This window comes from Notolepis coatsorum, assembly GCF_963971535.1.
Source record: "Notolepis coatsorum genome assembly, chromosome: 1".
NCBI classification, from domain to species: domain Eukaryota; kingdom Metazoa; phylum Chordata; class Actinopteri; order Aulopiformes; family Paralepididae; genus Notolepis; species Notolepis coatsorum.
The window spans coordinates 131883999-131904405 of record NC_140165.1 but is presented as its reverse complement, the minus strand read 5'-3'; the positions used below and the strand labels follow the sequence as shown (position 1 = coordinate 131904405).

The window sequence follows — 20407 nt, the reverse complement described above, 5'->3', positions numbered from 1 at the left end:
ATTCTCAGTGTCAGAAATATTGTGTCTATTACTAGGCTTGCTTAAATTCTGATGAAACAAAGGAAAATATGAATTATGATTTTTCTTTTCATCTTTGACAGTGAATAAAACCATGATAATAATGACCAAACTTAAAAAACTGCCACTGAGCTCATTCAGTACCCTCTTGAGATCAATGTGTACAAAAGATCTAAGGACATTAATAAAGGGAATATGATCAAATTGAAGGTTTTGTATATACAGCACTGAATTCTCCCATCCGGACCAATGCAATTTGAAATATTATTATAGAATATAGAATATATGCTTATACATTACCTTATTATAGCCAATTCGCACATTTATATATATATACATATAGTATCTTTCAAATGGCCGAGTTCAATTTGGATATAGTATCACCAAGCGTGCATAATAACATATACTGATATTTAATGTAATCGACTGTACTTTTTTATTTCTCCCACAGTGTAATCATTTTGTAACTAATTTCAGATCTAATTATTCCTACATGATTACAATAGTGTGGAGAAACTGACTGCGTTTCAATATTTGTCAAAAACGTTACCTTTTGTAGCTTATTATCGCGAATCATAACAATTATTGATATGTTTCATTCAGAACGCCGAACTTTGAATGACCATAGCGGACCACAGGAAGTGTAGTTTGGTGAAATTTCAACACTGGCAGATAGCTAGCGAGGTCCTCTTGAAAATGGCCGCAAAAAGATTCCAATTCTAATCGTTCAACATTTTCATTTCCGCTTCCGGGTCAAAAACGCGAGTTGAAAAAAAAACTTAAAATGATATAAACTCACTTTTAACCTATTGCTAAACTATTGCCAACCTAACGTTTTACATTCTACATGTATTTGTGACATAGTAGTGATAATAATACTTGAAAACGTTTGATTTTAAAAACGTTAATTCAATGTTGCCACGATAGCCAGTTAGCCGGGAGCTAACGTTGATACCTGGCTGGTGCTGGCTGACTGGCTATCGTTCCGGGAACTAACGTTGATACCTGGCTGGTGCTAACTAACTGGCTATCGTTCCGGGAGCTAACGTTGATACCTGGCCTCTTATATTCTTATATGCAACAGGTGGATATCACTAAACACCAAAATCAAGAAACATTATAGCTAACTGCTAACGCTACTAGCTAAATTAGCTTCAGCTAGCAGGCATGCATAATTAATATAATATTCTCTACCATGTAAAAACGAACACGGCACTACTCCACTGGCGTTTGCAATCGAAAGCATACATACAACATACAACATACAACATAATCGACATTATTGCCATGCAGTACTCACCATGCAGAGAGACAATGGAGACATGAGGTAGCTAGCTGCCAGGAAGCTGCCGCACAGGTGCATTCTGGGAGGCGGGGCACAAGTGCAGTGCAGTCTGGGTGATGAGACAATGACGACAGCATACGTTGAGCAGCAGCCATACGTTGATTCAACATTTATTAGATATTGGCATTTCAATCATTAAAATGCAACCACAAAACAATATTGATTCAATGATATGTTTTCGACATTAGTCAATTGCTTTAGCGGTTAATGGGTGATTCAACATCAATCGTCGACCTTAACCAAAAATCAAGCATTGTGACCATAAATCAACATTGAATTAACACCTTTTGCTATCTGGGATATCTCTTGTTGTGGAATTAACACAACATTATGCATACTTTTGACAATAAATAAAATCAGAATTTGTTCTTACTTGCTTGCCTGGGTAAATAAAGGTTATAGAAATGTAAAAAAAAATAAAAAATAAAAATTTAAAACCGATACCGATATTTTCCGATATCACATTTTAATGCCGATATCGGCCGATAATATCGGTAGGCCGATAATATCGGACATTCCTATTAATGAACTTTGAATGAGTTCTCCTCTTGTGCTACAATAGCAAACTCCTCTCTGTGGCCTTTGATTAAAAACATTGGGAACAAAGACTTGAAAAAAAGAAACAATACAGTACACCTGTAGACATTCATGCCAGAAGGTTTTTGTTAGGGTAATTTGATTTGACCAACTGTAAATGCTGAATATGCATTTCTTATTTTTAAATGTTGATTGCAACTGTAGTTTGTGGAACTCAATTATGTTTAGTATGAGATGCAATCTTTTCAATGTTTGATATTTAAATCATCCAAAAGTAATCCCATTAGTATTCAGATTAGATTACAATTGTCTTGTAATCCAAGGCATTACATTACTTATTAAAATAATTGCCATGCAATTTATACTCAGTAACTGTAATCTGTCAGTCAGTAAGCAACATTGCCTCGCATTGGGCCGACCTTTTAAACAAAATATATATAAAAAGCTAAATGATCTACCAGTGCGATAAAATAATATCTCCACACATATTGAAATAAGATAGATACGTCTAAATACAGTATATTTAAGTATATATTTATTTACAGTATAAAACACTTGAGAAGCTTGCCATTTTGTAATCAATTGTAGAAGTTCACCCACTCTACATTTGTCTAGCTTTGGTACTGCATGATGTTTCAAACAATTAATTTTGGGTGCAGAGCAACAATAGAGCAAGCATGTAAATAAAGTAGGACTTGTGCAGTGGCTATATCTGTAACTGCAATGTATTCAGTGTCAGTGTCATGACACATGAAACATGGATTGGTTTCAAAACCAAATTCTCAGCAATACTAAACGACATGGCCCCCCTAAGAACCACCAGGGTAAAAAATCGCGCTGAGCCGTGGATGCACTCCGAAATACTGGCCGCTATGAAAACCAGAGACAAAAAATGCTCTGAGTTTCGTAAAAGTCAGTCAAAGCTTACTAAAAGCACGAGCAGTGAACTCCAAGCCCACGTGACTGAACTCAAACTAGAAAGAAACAGACTAAGAAACGACGTAAACTCCATGATCAAAACTGCAAAAAAGAATTTCATCAATGACAAAACTGAGGAAAACAAAAACAAACCACGTGAACTTTGGAAATTACTCAATAATCAACTAGGATGCAGTAAAAAACTTAAAACCAGATTCTCAAACATAAACATAAAAACTGACAACACGCTCATCACAGACAAGCTGGATGTAGCCAATTACTTAAACATTTTCTTCACAAACATAGCCACAACACTGGTAAACAAACTACCCTCCCACTCAGGGCTTTATGGGGTAGAACACATAGTAGCTTTCTACAAAAACCTAGGGGTCCGCAAGGACGACTTCAAGCTGGAAACGGTAACAACAGATGAGGTACTCAATAAACTGAGCGCCCTCCAACCTAACAAGGCCACTGGCCATGACAACATCCCCTCCAAATTCCTCAGAGACTCAGCAGCCGCCATCACACCAATCATCACACACATAATAAACCTCTCCATAAAACAGGGACACGTCCCCAAGGACTTCAAAATTGCGAGGGTGACCCCTCTGCACAAAAAGGGCAGCAAATTAGACCCAGGCAACTACCGCCCTGTTTCTATTCTCACCTCCATCTCGAAAGTCATGGAAAAAATAGTCTACGAACAGGTCGAAAAGTACCTAGCGGAAAAAAATCTAATCTACGAATTCCAATCTGGCTTCAGAACATCCCACTCCACTGACACATGCCTTCTCTATTTGAATGACCACATCAAACAAGAGGTGGACGCAGGCAAATACTGCGGCATGGTCATGCTGGACCTACAAAAGGCCTTTGACACGGTCAATCACTCCATTCTGATTGACAAGCTAAAAGCAATTGGTTTTGATAGTCTATCAGTGAGCTGGATGCAATCCTACCTTGAGGGGAGGGAACAGATGGTGGAGGTAAACGGTACCCTATCCCCCCCCCTCACAGTGAGCTGTGGTGTTCCACAAGGAAGCATACTAGGACCGCTACTGTTCCTAATTTATGCAAATGACATGTCGTCAGCTTGTGACTGCAACTTGTTCCTGTTTGCGGACGACTCAGCCCTGCTGGTCTCTGACAAGAACAAGTTACAGGTTGAAAAAACCCTCAGCTCGGAACTAGGCAGAATCTGCATATGGCTCGCTGATAACAAACTATCATTACACATGGGCAAAACAGAGTCCATTCTCTTCGGTTCAAATAACAAACTCAGCAAGACCGACGGCTTCTCAGTTACAGTGGGTGACAATATTGTCACAAGGAAAGATGAAATTACCTACCTGGGGTCCATCCTAGAGGCTAATCTCTCCTGTGACAAAATGGCATCCAATGTAATAAAAAAAGTCAACCAACGAACTCGATTCTTGTACCGGATCTCCTCTCTGGTAAACAAGAACACCCTGAAGACTCTGGCAGGAGCACTCATTCAGGGGTACTACGACTATGCTTGCACCTCATGGTACCAAAGCACCTCAAAGGCGCTAAAAACAAAATTACAAACATCTCAAAACAAACTGGTCAGACTACTGCTTGACCTTACTCCTAGAACCCACCTCACCCCTGCCCACTTCGACAACCTAGGATGGCTTAGAGTAGACGACAGAGTACAACAACTTGCAATGGGCCTGGTCTACAAGATACACTACACGACCAAGGTACCCATGTACATGTCAAAATACTTCCCAAAGGTCAGTGAATACCACGATCACAACACCAGAGGGAGCTCCACAAATCATGTCAAACCCAGATTCGGCTCAAATAAGGGACTAAACACGTTTCGCAATTATGCCACATCAATGTGGAACGCCCTACCCAAAGCTGTAAAGGAATGTGGATCACTACCCACTTTCAAAACCTCTCTCAAGGGACACCTACGGGAGACTGCAATTCAACACTGGCCCCTGTAAATATCCTAACCCAATCATTCCAACCCCCTCCAATGTACAGTCATTTACCTAGTATGGTTTTGTCAATAGTTCAATGTACAATTGTGTTTGTTTGTACAGTGTCTCCTCCCCCCCCCCTCAATGTACAGTGTTACTTGTTTATACAGTATGCCCCCCGCCCCCCCCCCCCCCCCCCAACCACCTCCAATGTAAATTACCCAGTATGGTTGTCAATATCCCAATGCACCCAACCCCCCCCCACCCAACCTCCAATGTACAGTTTCTACGTCAAATGTATATACTCCCTTTTCTTGACTCCTTCTGTATCACAAACAGTACTGTATTTGCAAATCTGGTATGTCATAAATGTATAGATGTAGCAGTACTGACTATCTGTATGTCATGTATGTCATATATGTCTATATGAATTGAAAATGGGGGACCCTGATGGAAACAAGACAAACGTCTTTCTCAGGTCTGCATCCCCTTAACAATTGTATGTATTGAGCCGTACTGTATTGTACCCATTCTGCAATCTGTTAAATAAAGTTTTCATTCATTCATTCATTCATTCATTCATTCATTCATTCATTCATTCACAGCAATGTCATCAGTGTTGTTAGCAGAGTTTTGCCAGGTTGTGTATATGGACGCCATGTTGGGGCCACCTTATCATAGTGAATCATAAGGCACTGACACTCTTTTTGAAACCTTGCAGTCCAAACTCTGGTAATAAATGGCTCTGGTAGATAGTAGTCACTGTCAGAGCCTTTATTACCAGAGTTCGGACAGTGAGGTTTCAAAAGGAGTTCTAAGAGTCTCAGTGGCTCACTATGACAAGGTGCACATGACCACAGCATGGTGTCATACTCCAACCTGGCCAAACTCTGGTAATAAATGGCTCTGGTCACTGTGCTACGCTGTCATTCAAAGATCACCAGAGTCATCAAACATCCATGGTCTTTCAGAGTATACCATGAAATCTCACTTTGTGTCAGTGGTCAGTCTCTATACCTTCGGTCATGTCATCACGGTCAAAACATCCACGTAACACAAGTCAAAAGATGAATATAAGGCAAAGAAAACAAACATGTTCAGCTTTGGATGATGGGTCTTAAAAAACCCACCAACTTCACACCACTTTCAGTTATCGTTTTGAATACAGTATCTGTGTGGTCATCATTGTTAAGTTCCCCCAATTTTCATCAGTATGGTGTGTATGTTGCCATCTGTCTCTCATGATGTGATTTTCTAACATCCATTGTTTTCAAAATGTTCATTTGACCATTTTACTTCAATGGCCATTTTTCACTTTGGCAGAATGTTTAAATGTGCATATCTCAGTATGATAATTCATGAATACAAGCCCTAGAGGACATTAAGATGTTAGAATTTCTTTTTAGGCTCATTATCTATAATTGCACATTTGACTTTTGAAATGAAAGCAAGAGTGCACATTACCACAAATACCCCAGTCAATATTGGAGGTTGACAGTTCATGAACTCATACCTGTATGGTTACATGTATGGTGAATATATATACTGTATGAGAACTCATACCTGTATGGTTACATGTACAGGTATGGTGAATATATATGAGAACTCATACTTATATGGTTACATGTATGGTGAATATGTATGAGAATATTCTATCAAAGTGACTATGTATGAGAATATCCTATCTATTCCAAGTGAATATTGTGGTGGTGACACTTTACTTTAGGGAGCACAATATTGATGAATTATCTTGGAACAATATTGGATAGATAGATAACTTAGAAGTAGACGTAAGCAAGTAGGCAATGGGCACTTGAGAGTCAAATGGATGATGGATGAGACTTGAGCAACTGATGGTTAATTACGTAACAGTTTATTACTGTAACATCATTAGTTCATTAGTTCCTAGGTACATTATTATTGTGTCCCTAAAGTAAAGTCTACGTAACATTGTAGCGTTGAGTTCTTGAGCTGTTACAGTAAAGCAACTCATCAAATCTGCATCTGTGGCCATGGTACCTGTTTAAAGTCATTGTAATGGTCTTCACTGTGTACTTGTAGAGATATGATTCCAATTTTCCATATCATCGACAGGTACCTCAGATGTTGGCAGTGGAGATTATGGGCAGCGCTACATCACTGACTCCAGGGTTAAAGATGAAGATGCCTTTGACGTCGACGACTCTGATTATGATATTTTCATTGAAGAGGTGAATGTTGTGCTTCATCCATTCACCACATAACTTCAGTTTCATATACTATTAGAGTTATGGGGTACCATGCCTTCTGTCACGGCGGCAGTGGCTGTCTGTCAAGAGTCACTCTTGAAGAGTGTTCTTGTATAGTAAGAATGGGTACAAGTCACAGGCTCTTAGTCCATTCGGTAAGTCCGATCACGCCGCCATCTTTCTTTTGCCAAAGTATAAACAGAGTCTCAAGCGAACGCCGGTAGTATCGCGAGAGGTTAAGCGTTGGACTGTGACGTCAGAGGAGACACTCCAGGCTGCACTTGAATGCACAGACTGGAATGTATTCCGTGATAACACAGCCAATATTAACGAATACAGTGAAATGGTGCTTGACTTTGTCTGTACTCTGGTAGAAGAAACAATCCCCTCTACCACAATTAGAATCTACCCAAATCAAAAGCCCTGGGTAGATAAATCCGTCCGTGAGGCTCTGAAAGTGCGCACCTCAGCCTACAACACCGGGCTTGTGACAGGCAACATGGATGAACACAAGACGGCAAGATACAACGTCAGGAGAGCAGTAATAGAGGCAAAACGGCGTTACAGGGATAAAGTTGAACTTCAGTTTGAACAGGCTGACTCTAGAGGTATGTGGCAGGGCCTCAGAACCAGGGGCGTTTTTAGGGTTAGAAAACATTGGGGGCAATTTTTGAGTAATTAGAGATGAATACTGAAGAACTAGAATCATTATAGGTTCTCAAAGTGAGGTCCATGTCCATGAGAGGGATCTGGGCAGTCCCCATAGAAAATTCAAAGTTAACAGGACCAAATCATCAATTTCTTATTTATTTATTTAACCTTTATTTAGCCAGATAAAACATTGATCTGGTCCAAGAGGCCCCAACAGGAGTACAAATATACATATATACACATATATATATATAATATATATATACATATACTGTACATACATACACACATATACACCAATAACAAAATAAAAACAGTTAAGAATCATACACATAAGCAAATAAACAAACAAACAAACATATGCACAGCCTATGTACAAAAGAAATAAACAGTTAATCTCTAGTCTTTACAGTTTTCTTCAATTGCATAAACACGCAAATCAAAAGTATTATACAATTATCAAAACCTTACACTCAAGGAGCAAAACATAGGCCCAGATTTGCACCCCTATAAGCACAACGTCAGCCTCACAATTTTTTGCATATTTTCATCAGTCTCTACAGCATTGGTCTTGTGTAGTGTTTGGTGAATTTATTGTATATTTGCACATTCTCTGCGTACTTCACTTACAGTACTCTAATCACTGAGAAGTAGAATTGCTAAATGTGTTTTAGGTTAAGCACAGCAGTGTGTGTAACTGGTTCAAACAGAATTAAGTCATATGAAACGTGTGTTTCATATGGTAACAAAATGTAGTTTTTATAAATTAGTGTATGGTTTTGACCAGTGTTTAATTTAGCAAAGGATCTGAGGTGTTCTGATAATTGTGTGTGGTTGTGCTAATTGTGTGTTTTGAAAGACCGGGCCCCGTTTTCAAAATCATGCTTAAGCAATCGAAAAAAAACTGTATTGTGTGTTTCATTATATACATATGTAATGGCCTTTGGATTGAGGAACATACTACCAGCCAAAGGAGGAAGCATAAAAGGATGGATGAGTATGTAGTTGAGTCATCTTGTGGCACAAGCTCAGACCTCAGCTCAGGAGATCAGCTGAGACAGAAACTGTTCTATCCAGTCGTCGACAGAATGCTGCAAGAGCTTGAGAGCAGGTTCTCATGAGTTGGAGAATAACTTATGAAAGGCATGTTATCCAGCCTCAGACCAGTTTCTCTCAGTGGAATTGCTGCAACCCCTCGCCACACATTACAATATCCAACTATTGCCAGAGGAGATCACAGTTGCAAAGTGTTTCCTGGGCCCTGTTTCATGTACGTGGTTCAACTAAGTCGATCAACATGTCCATTATCCAGCTTCAGTTAACCCGATGTTCAAAGCCGGGATTTTCCTGTTTCACAAAGGAGGATTCAGTCTCGTTAACTCAAGCCAGACTTGAGAGTCAGGCTCAAGTCAGGCTAGATGCGCGCTCCCGTTTTAGGTGGAAAGCCAGCACGTATCGATGGCAGAGACCCTGATTCTCAACGGCATTGATTGATTAATTGATTTAAGACTTTATTGACAGATTGCAATAGGCTCAATCGCCTCGCCGACAAGTTAAATGCGTTATCTATAGGCTAATTCTAAGTCCCTCATTACCTCAATCAATCAGATTATATTTCTTTAAACTTGCCTGCTGGCTTGAATAATCAAATGAGATCTTGCTAGCGAAAATAACTAGTTAACTGTTATACAGAATTACGAGACGGCTTTCTTGCCCATTGATTGATGTATAGTCAATATTTAACTTATCTCCAATGTGGTCCAACGGGTTGTTCTTTTGACTTCCACACGGACGACCCGGGTTCAAGACCGGGGTCCTTCTTTTTGCAATATAGGAATAATTCAATTTGGTGCACGTTGAGAGCTATATAAAGAATGACATCCTCAATGCATGTAGATTTATAATATTTTAACTTAAAACCAGGCTACTTTGGCGTATAATCATTAATATTATATTCAAAAAAATCATATTGGAAACACGGGGATTTGAACCCTGGTCGGTGGATTGGGAGGCTTGAGCACTACCGCTGGGCCACTGGGCCAGATGGGGGGATAAATTCATTGTTTATACATTAATGAACGAGAGACCCGTGTTTAGAATATCCTTTGTTTTGAATGAAGTTTATCTCTTTATCCTCATTCATTAATGTGACGTCAACGGCTCATTCAATTTCTCAAATCCGTCAAACAGCGCATCTCATCAGACATCTTAATCCCAGTTACAATTAAAATAACCACATCATGTGTACATCGCACGAGCGAGCGCCACCGTCGCCACGGTATATATAACGTGCATTATTTAGGACAAAGTGAATTTAATATCAGCATTTTGGGTCTATTTTACATTTCAAAAGCCCCCTCTGGAAGAATGGAGCACAAAAACGTAATTCAGAATGGTATAATGCAGATCGTAGACTGTGGGAATAGTTTCAGGAAACGGGCTGTCACTTCTTTGCGGGGGCGTAGCGATAGTTCAGGCTAACTTGAACTTGAACTCTGCTTTCGACCAGGCTCAAACTTTTGGATATGTTGTCATGGTGATTTGGAAAATCCAGGTACATGAAATCGGAAAGTCCGGCTAACCCAGTTATCCAGCTAAAGTTATCCGGCTAACTCAGTTATCCAGGTACAAGAAACAGGGCCCTGGTCAGGACAGGCAGAGATGCAGTCCCTACTATCCTACTAAGTGTCTTTTCCCTCCTGGATGATAATAATAATAATAATAATAATAATAATAATAATAATAATAATAATAATAATAATAATAATAATAATAATAATAATAATAATAATAATAATAATAATAATAATAATAATAATAATAATAATAATAATAATAATAATAATAATAATAATAATAATAATAATAATAATAATAATAATAATAATAATAATAATAATAATAATGCATTTGATTTATAAGGTGCCTTTCAGGACACTAAAAAAAAATCCACAAATCGGTGAATGAAAAAATTATAGGATCAAATGAAAACTACTAAAAACCAACAAAAAATACCAAACACTAACAAACATTTAGCACAGACAATGGGGATGCTGACATAAAAAAAAAAAAAAAAAAGTAAAAAAAAAAAAATTTAAACAATTTTTATTTTTACTTTTTTTATGTCCGGGGCTAGGAGAAAAACATCCGGGGCTAAAGCCCCGGAAGCCCAGGGCTAAAGCCCCGGAAGCCCAGGGCTAACGACGCCACTGCTCAGAACAATGACAGATTACAAAGGCACCTCCCTCAAACTGAACAGTGACATCTCCTTAGCAAATTATCTCAATACCTTCTATGCGAGGTTTGAGGCTGTGAATAACAACACCAGCCTACAAGCCACGGCAATGGGGGGGGGTGGGGGTCTGCTGATGGAGACTCAGTGTTCAGGGTAACAGAGCATGAGGTGAGGCGGACCTTTAAAAAAGTGAATATCAGGAAGGCAGCAGGACCGGACGGCATCCCCGGCCGCGTCCTAAAAGTCTGTGCCGACCAACTGGCCCCGGTATTCACTGACATATTTAACCTGTCCTTAGAACAGGCTGTCATCCCCACCTGTCTGAAGAAGTCCACCATCATCCCTGTACCCAAAAAATCTACGCAACTTGCCTCAACGACTACCGCCCTGTAGCTCTCACCTCCATAGCCATGAAGTGCTTTGAGAAGCTAGTGAAGTGCTACATCTGCTCCTCCCTCCCCATCAACATGGACCCCCTGCAATTTGCATACCGCCCCAACAGGTCCACGGAGGACGCCATAGCCCATGTGCTGCACACAGCAGCATCACACCTGGACAAGAGGAAGGGGAACTATGTGAGAATGCTGTTCATCGACTACAGCTCGGCATTCAATACCATAGTCCCCTCCATACTCATAGCCAAGCTCAGGGACCTGGGCTTGAACTATGACCTCTGCCAGTGGGTCTTGGACTTCCTGACGGGCAGACCCCAGGTGGTAAGAGCAGGCAACTGCACCTCCTCATCCATCACGCTCAACATAGGGGCCCCCCAGGGCTGTGTTCTGAGCCCCCACCTCTACTCCCTGTACACACATGACTGCGTGGCTCAGCGGAGTAGCAACACAATCATCAAATTTGCTGATGACACAGTAGTGGTGGGCCTGATCTCTGCCAACGACGAGAGGGCCTACCTGGAAGAGGTAGAGAATCTGTCACAGTGGTGTCAGGAGAACTGCCTCTCTCTGAACGTCAGCAAAACAAAAGAGATGATTGTGGACTTCAGGAGGTCGGGGGTCAAGGACTACAGCCCCCTCAGCATCGACGGGGCACCGAGTGAGAGAGTGAACAGTTTCAAGTACCTCGGAGCCCACATATCCGAGGACTTGACATGGACCACACACATTGACAGTGTTGTGAAGAAGGCACGACAACGCCTCTACTTCCTCAGGCGCCTAAGGAAGTTCCAAGTCAGTCAGAAAATCCTTAAGAACTTCTACTCATGTACAATAGAGAGCATCCTGACTGGCAACATCACCTCCTGGTTTGGGAATAGCACTGCACAAGACCGTAGCAGACTACAAAGAGTGACACGTTCAGCCGAACGCACAATTGGAGGGGGGCTTCCCACCCTCCAGAACATTTACAACAAGCGGTGCAGGGGTAAGGCTAAGAGAATCATCAAGGACTCCAGCCACCCGAACAACTGCCTCTTTGAACTGCTGCGGTCAGGCAAGCGATACCGGAGTCTTAAGGCGAGCACAGAAAGACTCAGAAGAAGCTTCTATCCCCAGGCCATCAGGCTGCTCAACGAACAATAAACACTATGCAACAACCATCAAATGCACACAGCACACACACCCACACACCCACACGCACACACTCACTTAAACAAACAACACACTGCAGCACCCACTCTCCACACTTTAGATCACCTAAACACACTTTACACTTTATATTTATTGGTAAAGGATTTGCACTACAACTCGTACACCTTACTGTAAATTGTACCTAAATTGTACCTCATCCCATTTCTGCTCTGCACTATATAGTATTGTATATTAGTACATTGCATAGTATATTGTATATTGTATGGTAACTCAGTTACTTCTATTCTGCATCGAACATTGTACCTATGTCGGTAGCACTTTATAATAACACCCTGTTATAATACATTTATAAGGTATTTGTAGATAATGAACTAATCATGAACAAACCATTTATATACATTCATAAATGATTATTAAATCATTTATAACTATATTTGTATAACATTTACAGATTAGTTCTACATTATTTATAACTCATTATCAACATTGTTTGTACTTGATTTGTTCATCATTAAATAATGTTGTTTAATGTGTAGTAACACATTTGTAGATGCTTTGAAAAATGGATATGAAAAAACTACTATAGTGTATCTCCATTTATTTTTCATGTTCAACAAATGATTTGTTAAGACATTCATAAAACATTTATAAATCATTTGCAGATGCTATCGTGGGGGCCAATCTAAAGTGAAGCCTATTCATCATTAACAAGTGTCTAATACAGTTAATTATTTGTTTACTTTTTCATCACATGTTACAAATGTTGTAGGCAGCTTTCGGATACACCCTTCTTTGTGACATCAAACAGTGACAGAATTAGGACTAAAGATAAATGCAATTTTATTAACATATAAAATACATGTACATGACATAGTGTAACATCGGGGGGCACTAGGACCCAGGAGTGCCCTGGTCAGGTATTGAAGAGTATCTAGAGAGGAAGTCTCATGCGAGCGAGACTTGACGTCACGTGTGTTGCCGTCTGTTTGAATGGAAGCACAAGTTATCCGTGCTGCATCTATACTTTCGCTTTTCAGGTATGAGCAGGTTAAACACCTTTTTTTGTTGGTAGATCTATTCCATCATTTCCGACCTACAAACAACTCTTATATGTTGTGTAGACGTTCGTGTAGATGTGCTGGCCGCTAACGTTACATTTGTTCCTAATGTGTGCTCAGTGCTCAGTATGTATGTGATGACGACACGACACACAAGAGTAATAATTATTTGTGTCGTGTCATTATCACTGAGCACACTGAGCACACATTAGGACCAAATGTAACGTTAGCGGCCACCACATCTACACGAACGTCTACACAACATATAAGAGTTGTTTGTAGGTCGGAAATGATGGAATAGATTTACCAACAAAAAAAGGTGTTTAACCTTCTCATACCTTATTAAAAGCGAAAGTATAGACGCAGCACGGATAACTTGTGCTTCCATTCAAACAGACGACAACACACGTGACGTCAAGTCTCGCTCGCGTGAGACTTCCTCTCTAGATACTCTTCAATACCTGGCCAGGGTACTCATGGGTCCTAGTGCCCCCCGATGTTACACTATGTCATGTACATGTATTTTATATGTTAATAAAATTGCATTTATCTTTAGTCCTAATTCTGTCACTGTTTGATGTCACAAAGAAGGGTGTATCCGAAAGCTGCCTACAACATTTGTAACATGTGATGAAAAAGTAAACAAATAATTAACTGTATTAGACACTTGTTAATGATGAATAGGCTTCACTTTAGATTGGCCCCCACGATAGCATCTGCAAATGATTTATAAATGTTTTATGAATGTCTTAACAAATCATTTGTTGAACATGAAAAATAAATGGAGATACGCTATAGTCGTTTTTTCATATCCATTTTTCAAAGCATCTACAAATGTGTTACTACACATTAAACAACATTATTTAATGATGAACAAATCAAGTACAAACAATGTTGATAATGAGTTATAAATAATGTAGAACTAATCTGTAAATGTTATACAAATATAGTTATAAATGATTTAATAATCATGTATGAATGTATATAAATGGTTTGTTCATGATTAGTTCATTATCTACAAATACCTTATAAATGTATTATAACAGGGTGTTATTATAAAGTGCTACCCATATGTCTATACTGAACACTGTGACCTCTATTTTTACTTCTATTTTACATGCTATACTATTTTATATCACACTTATCTTGTCTAGCACAGTCTCTGGAGCGTAACAGTAAGAAGCATTTTGTATAAAAGTATTCTGTACTTCTGTATGACAACTATTAAAGAAACTTGAAACTAGTAATGCCCCTAGTCTCGCCCCCTACTCTCAAATCTCACAGAAAAGCAATTACGTAATTGAATTACTGTAATGTTTCTTCACATACAGAGTGTTAGAGACATTATTGCCAAGCATTAATTAAATTAATTGGTACATTTTCTTGAACAGTGAGACACAAGAGAAGAAAACAAATTTGGGTACAAATTGGGTATGGGTTGTAGTTTAAGGGTATGGGTTGTTGTATAATGGTATGGGTTGTAGTTTAAGGGTATGGGTTGTTGTATAATGGTATGGGTTGTAGTTTAAGGGTATGGGTTGTAGTATAATGGTATGGGTTGTAGTATAATGGTATGGGTTGTAGTATCACTAGTCATCTTTTACACAATTTGGCTGTCCTTCATTCCCACATCTCTCACGTCCTCCATTCATCCTCTAATGTCATCCTCCATCCTCTCCCAGCTGAAGCCGTTCCCAGGCATCAATGAAGACAACCGCAAATCCCAGCTCCGTTCCCGCTCTGGACCGCCATCTGGTCGGAACGTCGTCTACCGCATGAACACCGTCGCTCCTCCCAACACCACCCTCACCCCACCTTCCTCCACCCCCTCCTCCACCATCTTCCCTGATCTGCTAGATTTTGTCTTCTCACCCACCTCTAAGCAGAGGGTCCTCCCTGATACTATGATAACCACCACAAGGTAGGGTAGCACTTTTTGATCAGTCTATGAATGGTTTATCAATGTGTGTGTGTGTGTGTCTGTGTGTGTGTGTGTGTGTGTGTGTGTGTGTGTGTGCGTGTGTGTGTGTGTGTGTGTGTGTGTGTGTGTGTGTGTGTGTGTGTGTGTGTGTGTGTGTGTGTGTGTGTGTGTGTGTGTGTGTGTGTGTGTGTGTGTGTGTGTGTGTATGAAACCCTCCCTTCCCCTGGACTAGTGTTGGTATTAGAATTATATAATAATACACATCAATATGGTGTTGGTATTAGTATAATATAATACAGGGGTTCCCAAACTTTTCAGGCCGCGACCCAAAAATAACGGGGTCAGAGAGCCGCGACCCCCACTATTATAGGAGGTAAAAAAATATATAATAATAATAGTTTAATTTTTATTTATTTTTTATAAATGGAAATGTATGGTTGAAACATGCACACGTTCAAACGCACACACACTAATAAGCATTGGAGGCTTTTAACCAGGGCCGGACTGGGGAAATCATTCAGGCCAGGAAATATAGTGCAAAACATAGCCCCAGTCAGGCCACTTTTTAAGCAGGGGGTCTGGGGGTCCCCCACCAGGACATTTCTTGTTACAAAGACTTCATTTCCTGCATTCTGGTGCAGGCATTTTTTTATTTGTACCCTTTAAATGCCAGTGTTTGTGATGGCATCACAAATTATTGTTAAAAAACAGGCTAGCATATGTATGATTAGCAACAACACTGATTTTGATGGATTTTCAGTTTTTTTGTAATGTCAGATTGAAAATAATACAATCTTTTATTCAACTTCAGCCCTGATCATAACACCACATATTAATTTAATAATTCTAACCCTTTAAATGCCAGTGTGTGTGATGGCATATATTTGCAATATATCAAATGCAAAGTAGATTTTTCTGGGGGGGATTATTACAGGCTAGCATGTGTCAATGATTAGCAACAACAGTTTTTTGTAAGGGTCCCGCCTCCACCAATCACATGCGGCTCCTTTTGTGTGTGTGTGTGTGAGAGCAAGAGAGAGAGAGAGAGAGAGAGAGAGAGAGAGAGAGAGAGAGAGAGAGAGAGAGAGAGAGAGAGAGAGATAGTTCTCCAACTTGTGTGAGTTGCAGTGATCTCCTGGTTGTTCCCCACCTAGGTTATCTCTAACTATTGAGCTGCTGCAACTAGTTCAGTGCTTCTAAGTTGGCCTGCTTCTAAGTTCAGTGGCCTGACTGCACAAAAAAAAGATTTTTTTTTTTTTTTTTTTTTTTTTTAAATCATCATAATACACATCAATATAGTGTTGGTATTCGCATAATATAATACACATCAATATAGTGTTGGTAGAATAATATAATACACATCAATATAGTGTTGGTAGAATAATATAATACACATCAATATAGTGTTGGTAGAATAATATAATACACATCAATATAGTATTGAGTGAAACAGGCAACAACAGGTTGTCAAACTCACTTTGTTTTCTTCCCCCAGCAGCACCTCCGTGGTCCCCTCTACCCCCCCTCCCCCGACCCCTCCCCCGACCATGACGGCCTGGAGGGGCGATGTGCCTCGCGTTTACGACCTGTCCTGTGACGACACCGTGTGCCCCCCCGACAGCTTCTGTCTCAGCGAGTACGACAACGGAGGGTCCCGCTGCCACTGTAACCTGGGGCGACAAGGAGACACCTGCTCTGAGGGTGAGAGAGAGAGAGAGAGAGAGAGAGAGAGAGAGAGAGAGAGAGAGAGAGAGAGAGAGAGAGAGAGAGAGAGAGAGAGAGAGAGAGAGAGAGAGAGAGAGGGGGGGGGAGAGAGAGAGAGAGAGAGATAGAGAGGGAGAGAGAGAGAGAGAGAGAGAGAGAGAGAGAGAGAGAGAGAGAGAGAGAGAGAGAGAGAGAGAGAGAGAGAGAGAGAGAGAAAGAGAGAGTTTTATTGGCATTTACAGTAATCATACTATCACACTCATATGCGGTGATTTTTCCATCAAGGTCAGAAGAAGTTGTAGTTTGTATTTAGTTGTGTTGATTGGTTTTATAACAGATTATGTGGTCAGGGACTTTAAGATCTGCACTTGACTCCCTGTCTGTGAGTGTGCGTCTGTTTGAATGCATGAACACAACCATGCACTTGAACAGACCTCTCTCACGTCACGGGGGACATGTGTTCCAGCTGCTCTCCAGTCTCCAGTCTTATAGCCACAGCTATAGGAAAATTAACAGGACTATTAATGATATAATGCTTCATCTGTGGTTCACCTTCTAATATATATGTATCTCTCTGATAAGGCAGGGGATTTACAGTAGAATGTAATATATATTTTTTATATACATATAAATAAATAAAATAAAAATAAAGGAAATATCGCTAGCTCAGCATTGCAGATCAGGTCACCCGACGTCACCAGCGTCAGTGCGTCCTCTGCAACAGCCGGTCATTTAGGATTAGCAAGTTGGGTTTTAAAAATTGGAATGTTGTGTCCCAAAAACCATGCCTTGTCATTGTGGTGACTTTATACAGTGTATAACTGGTCTCCTGAGGGAGGAAGGTTTAACTCTCAATAATGGTTCATTACTATAAAACAGAGTCAATACTCTTGAGAACAGGGATGGTCTTTAGCTCAGTGTCCTTTTTGAGATGATCTGCCTGTCTGTCTGTCTCCACTCTGTACTGTCTGTCTGTCTGTCTGTTTGTCTGTCTGTCTGTCTGTCTGTCTGTCTGTCTGTCTGTCTGTCTGTCTGTCTGTCTGTCTGTCTGTCTGTCTGTCTGTCTGTCTGTCTGTCTGTCTGTCTGTCTGTCTGTCTGTCTGTCTGTCTGTCTGTCTGTCTGTCTGTCTGTCTGTCTGTCTGTCTGTCTGTCTGTCTGTCTGTCTGTCTGTCTGTACTGTCTGTCTGTCTGTCTGTCTGTCTGTCTGTCTGTCTGTCTGTCTGTCTGTCTGTCTGTCTGTCTGTCTGTCTGTCTGTCTGTCTGTCTGTCTGTCTGTCTGTCTGTCTGTCTGTCTGTCTGTCTGTCTGTCTGTCTGTCCACTGTGTACTGTCTGTCTGTCTGTCTGTCTGTCTGTCTGTCTGTCTGTCTGTCTGTCTGTCTGTCTGTCTGTCTGTCTGTCTGTCTGTCTGTCTGTCTGTCTGTCTGTCTGTCTGTCTGTCTGTCTGTCTGTCTGTCTGTCTGTCTGTCTGTCTGTCTGTCTGTCGCTCGGTCCACTCTGTCTGTACTGTCTGTCTGCTTGTCAGTCTGTCGGTCTGCCCGTCTCTCTTACATTTATCTCTCTGTCTTGTCTCCCTCCCTCCTCCAGTCCTCTACAAGCTCCTCTGAGAGGATTGCCTCATATTTACATCTATTCTATTATGTGTTCTATGTCACTGTATTATGAACTCATTGATTAGACTATTACACTCATCAGTCATCAGTAAGGTTCACTTGGTCTAAAGCCATCAAATCCCACTGGGATATGTGGCAAACCTATGACAAACATAGTACATGTTACATACATGTAGTGCTGAGGTCTTTGTTGACAGAGTCTGGCTATGGGGCGACAATAATATGTTCATGAGACATGGTTTCTCCCTTCAGCCTTTAAACGGCATGGTTTATTAGTTACAATTGCACACAGCAGCACATGAGTTCTCCTCTCCGTGAGAGGCAGGTGGGAAGAGATAGAGGGGGAGGAGACATCTCCTTAAATACCCTCCACCTGGCGGTAGCATTAGCGGCTCCGCCTATAGCGCCCTCTAGTGGAAACAGTTATGCATAGTTAGACAGTTACTAGCAATCATATATAACCTCTAACTTTAACAGTCTTTCAAAAGATTTCCTCTGGTTCGTTGAGCCACACCCTCATGACTGCAATTGAACTATCTTTCTTGATCCTCCAATCACAATCAGTGATTGGAGGATCAAGAATAGAGGGTGGCGTTTAAGATTACAGCAAACCTTTCCTTTGTATTATTTATTTATTTATTTGTATTTCTTTATAAGTCATTAACATCTTTCCCATGTAATTACTGTTGCTTATTATTATTATAATTTTTTCTTGTTCTTAGGAGTGTCTGTGAACTTCCCCAGGTTCTATGGCTACTCCCACGTGACCTTTGAACCCCTGAAGAACTCCTACCAGACCTTTCAGATCATTGTGGAGTTCAAGGTACTGCAGTCTCACATAACCAACGTCACTTCAGGATAGGTCCACAGGAAGAGGTTATTTTCATCATGCTTCCCGAATTTCAGAAATATATACTAGTTGTTTGGTCTTTGGAATCTCTCTCTCTCTCTCTCTCTCTCTCTCTCTCTCTCTCTCTCTCTCTCTCTCTCTCTCTCTCTCTCCCTCTCCCTCTCCCTCTCCCTCTCTCCCTCTCCCTCTTCACTCTCCTACTGTGTGTGTGTGTGTGTGTTACAGGCAGACTCGGAGGATGGCTTGCTCCTGTACTGTGGGGAGAATGAACAGGGTAGAGGAGACTTCACCTCTCTGTCGCTGGTACGAGGCAAGCTGCACTACAGGTGGGTGAGTGAGAGGCCGCATGTCCACTGAGGATCTGTCTCTGGCCTCTTCTTCCTCTCATCTTCAATGTTGTCATCACATGTTCCCAAAAGCTCAGAGAGAAAATGCAAGTTTTTAGCCTTCAGACTTCAAAACGGTATACAGTGAATATATTCAAAACATTCAAAGCAGATTTTCAGATGGCAAGTTTGCTTAATTTTAAACACTGCAGAGGAAGATGAAGATAAGACATGGTCTCATCCAATTCAAAGCCATACACCGATTGCACTATTCAAATGAGAAATTGGCCAAAATATGCCCTGGCACCAACCCAGAGTGCCCGTGGTGTCCCCATAGTCCAGCTATGTTATGTGTTGGTCGTGCAATTCACTAGGAAATGTTTTTAGTCTTGTTTTTAGGGCTTTTGAGGTGCTTTGGTACCATGAGGTGCAAGCATAGTCGTAGTACCCTTGTATGAGTGCTCCTGTTAGAGTCTTCAGGGTATTCTTAAATTACCGGCAG

General features: G+C 40.6%; 1 protein-coding gene across 2 annotated transcripts in view; it reads left to right on the top strand.

Moving 5' to 3' along the window:
- egflam (EGF-like, fibronectin type III and laminin G domains) overlaps positions 1–20407 on the top strand; it is a gene marked incomplete at both ends in the record, with an annotated part of 149530 nt that overhangs the window by 93778 nt on the left and 35345 nt on the right. The window contains 5 exons of one of the 2 annotated variants that reach the window (XM_084325750.1): positions 6868–6983; positions 15175–15413; positions 16912–17114; positions 19452–19552; positions 19805–19905. In XM_084325750.1, the coding sequence (XP_084181876.1) occupies positions 6868–6983; positions 15175–15413; positions 16912–17114; positions 19452–19552; positions 19805–19905 (760 nt within the window). Of the gene's footprint in view, positions 1–6867; positions 6984–15174; positions 15414–16908; positions 17115–19451; positions 19553–19804; positions 19906–20407 lie in introns of both variants that reach the window. The other variant, XM_084325749.1, reaches the window with a different exon arrangement.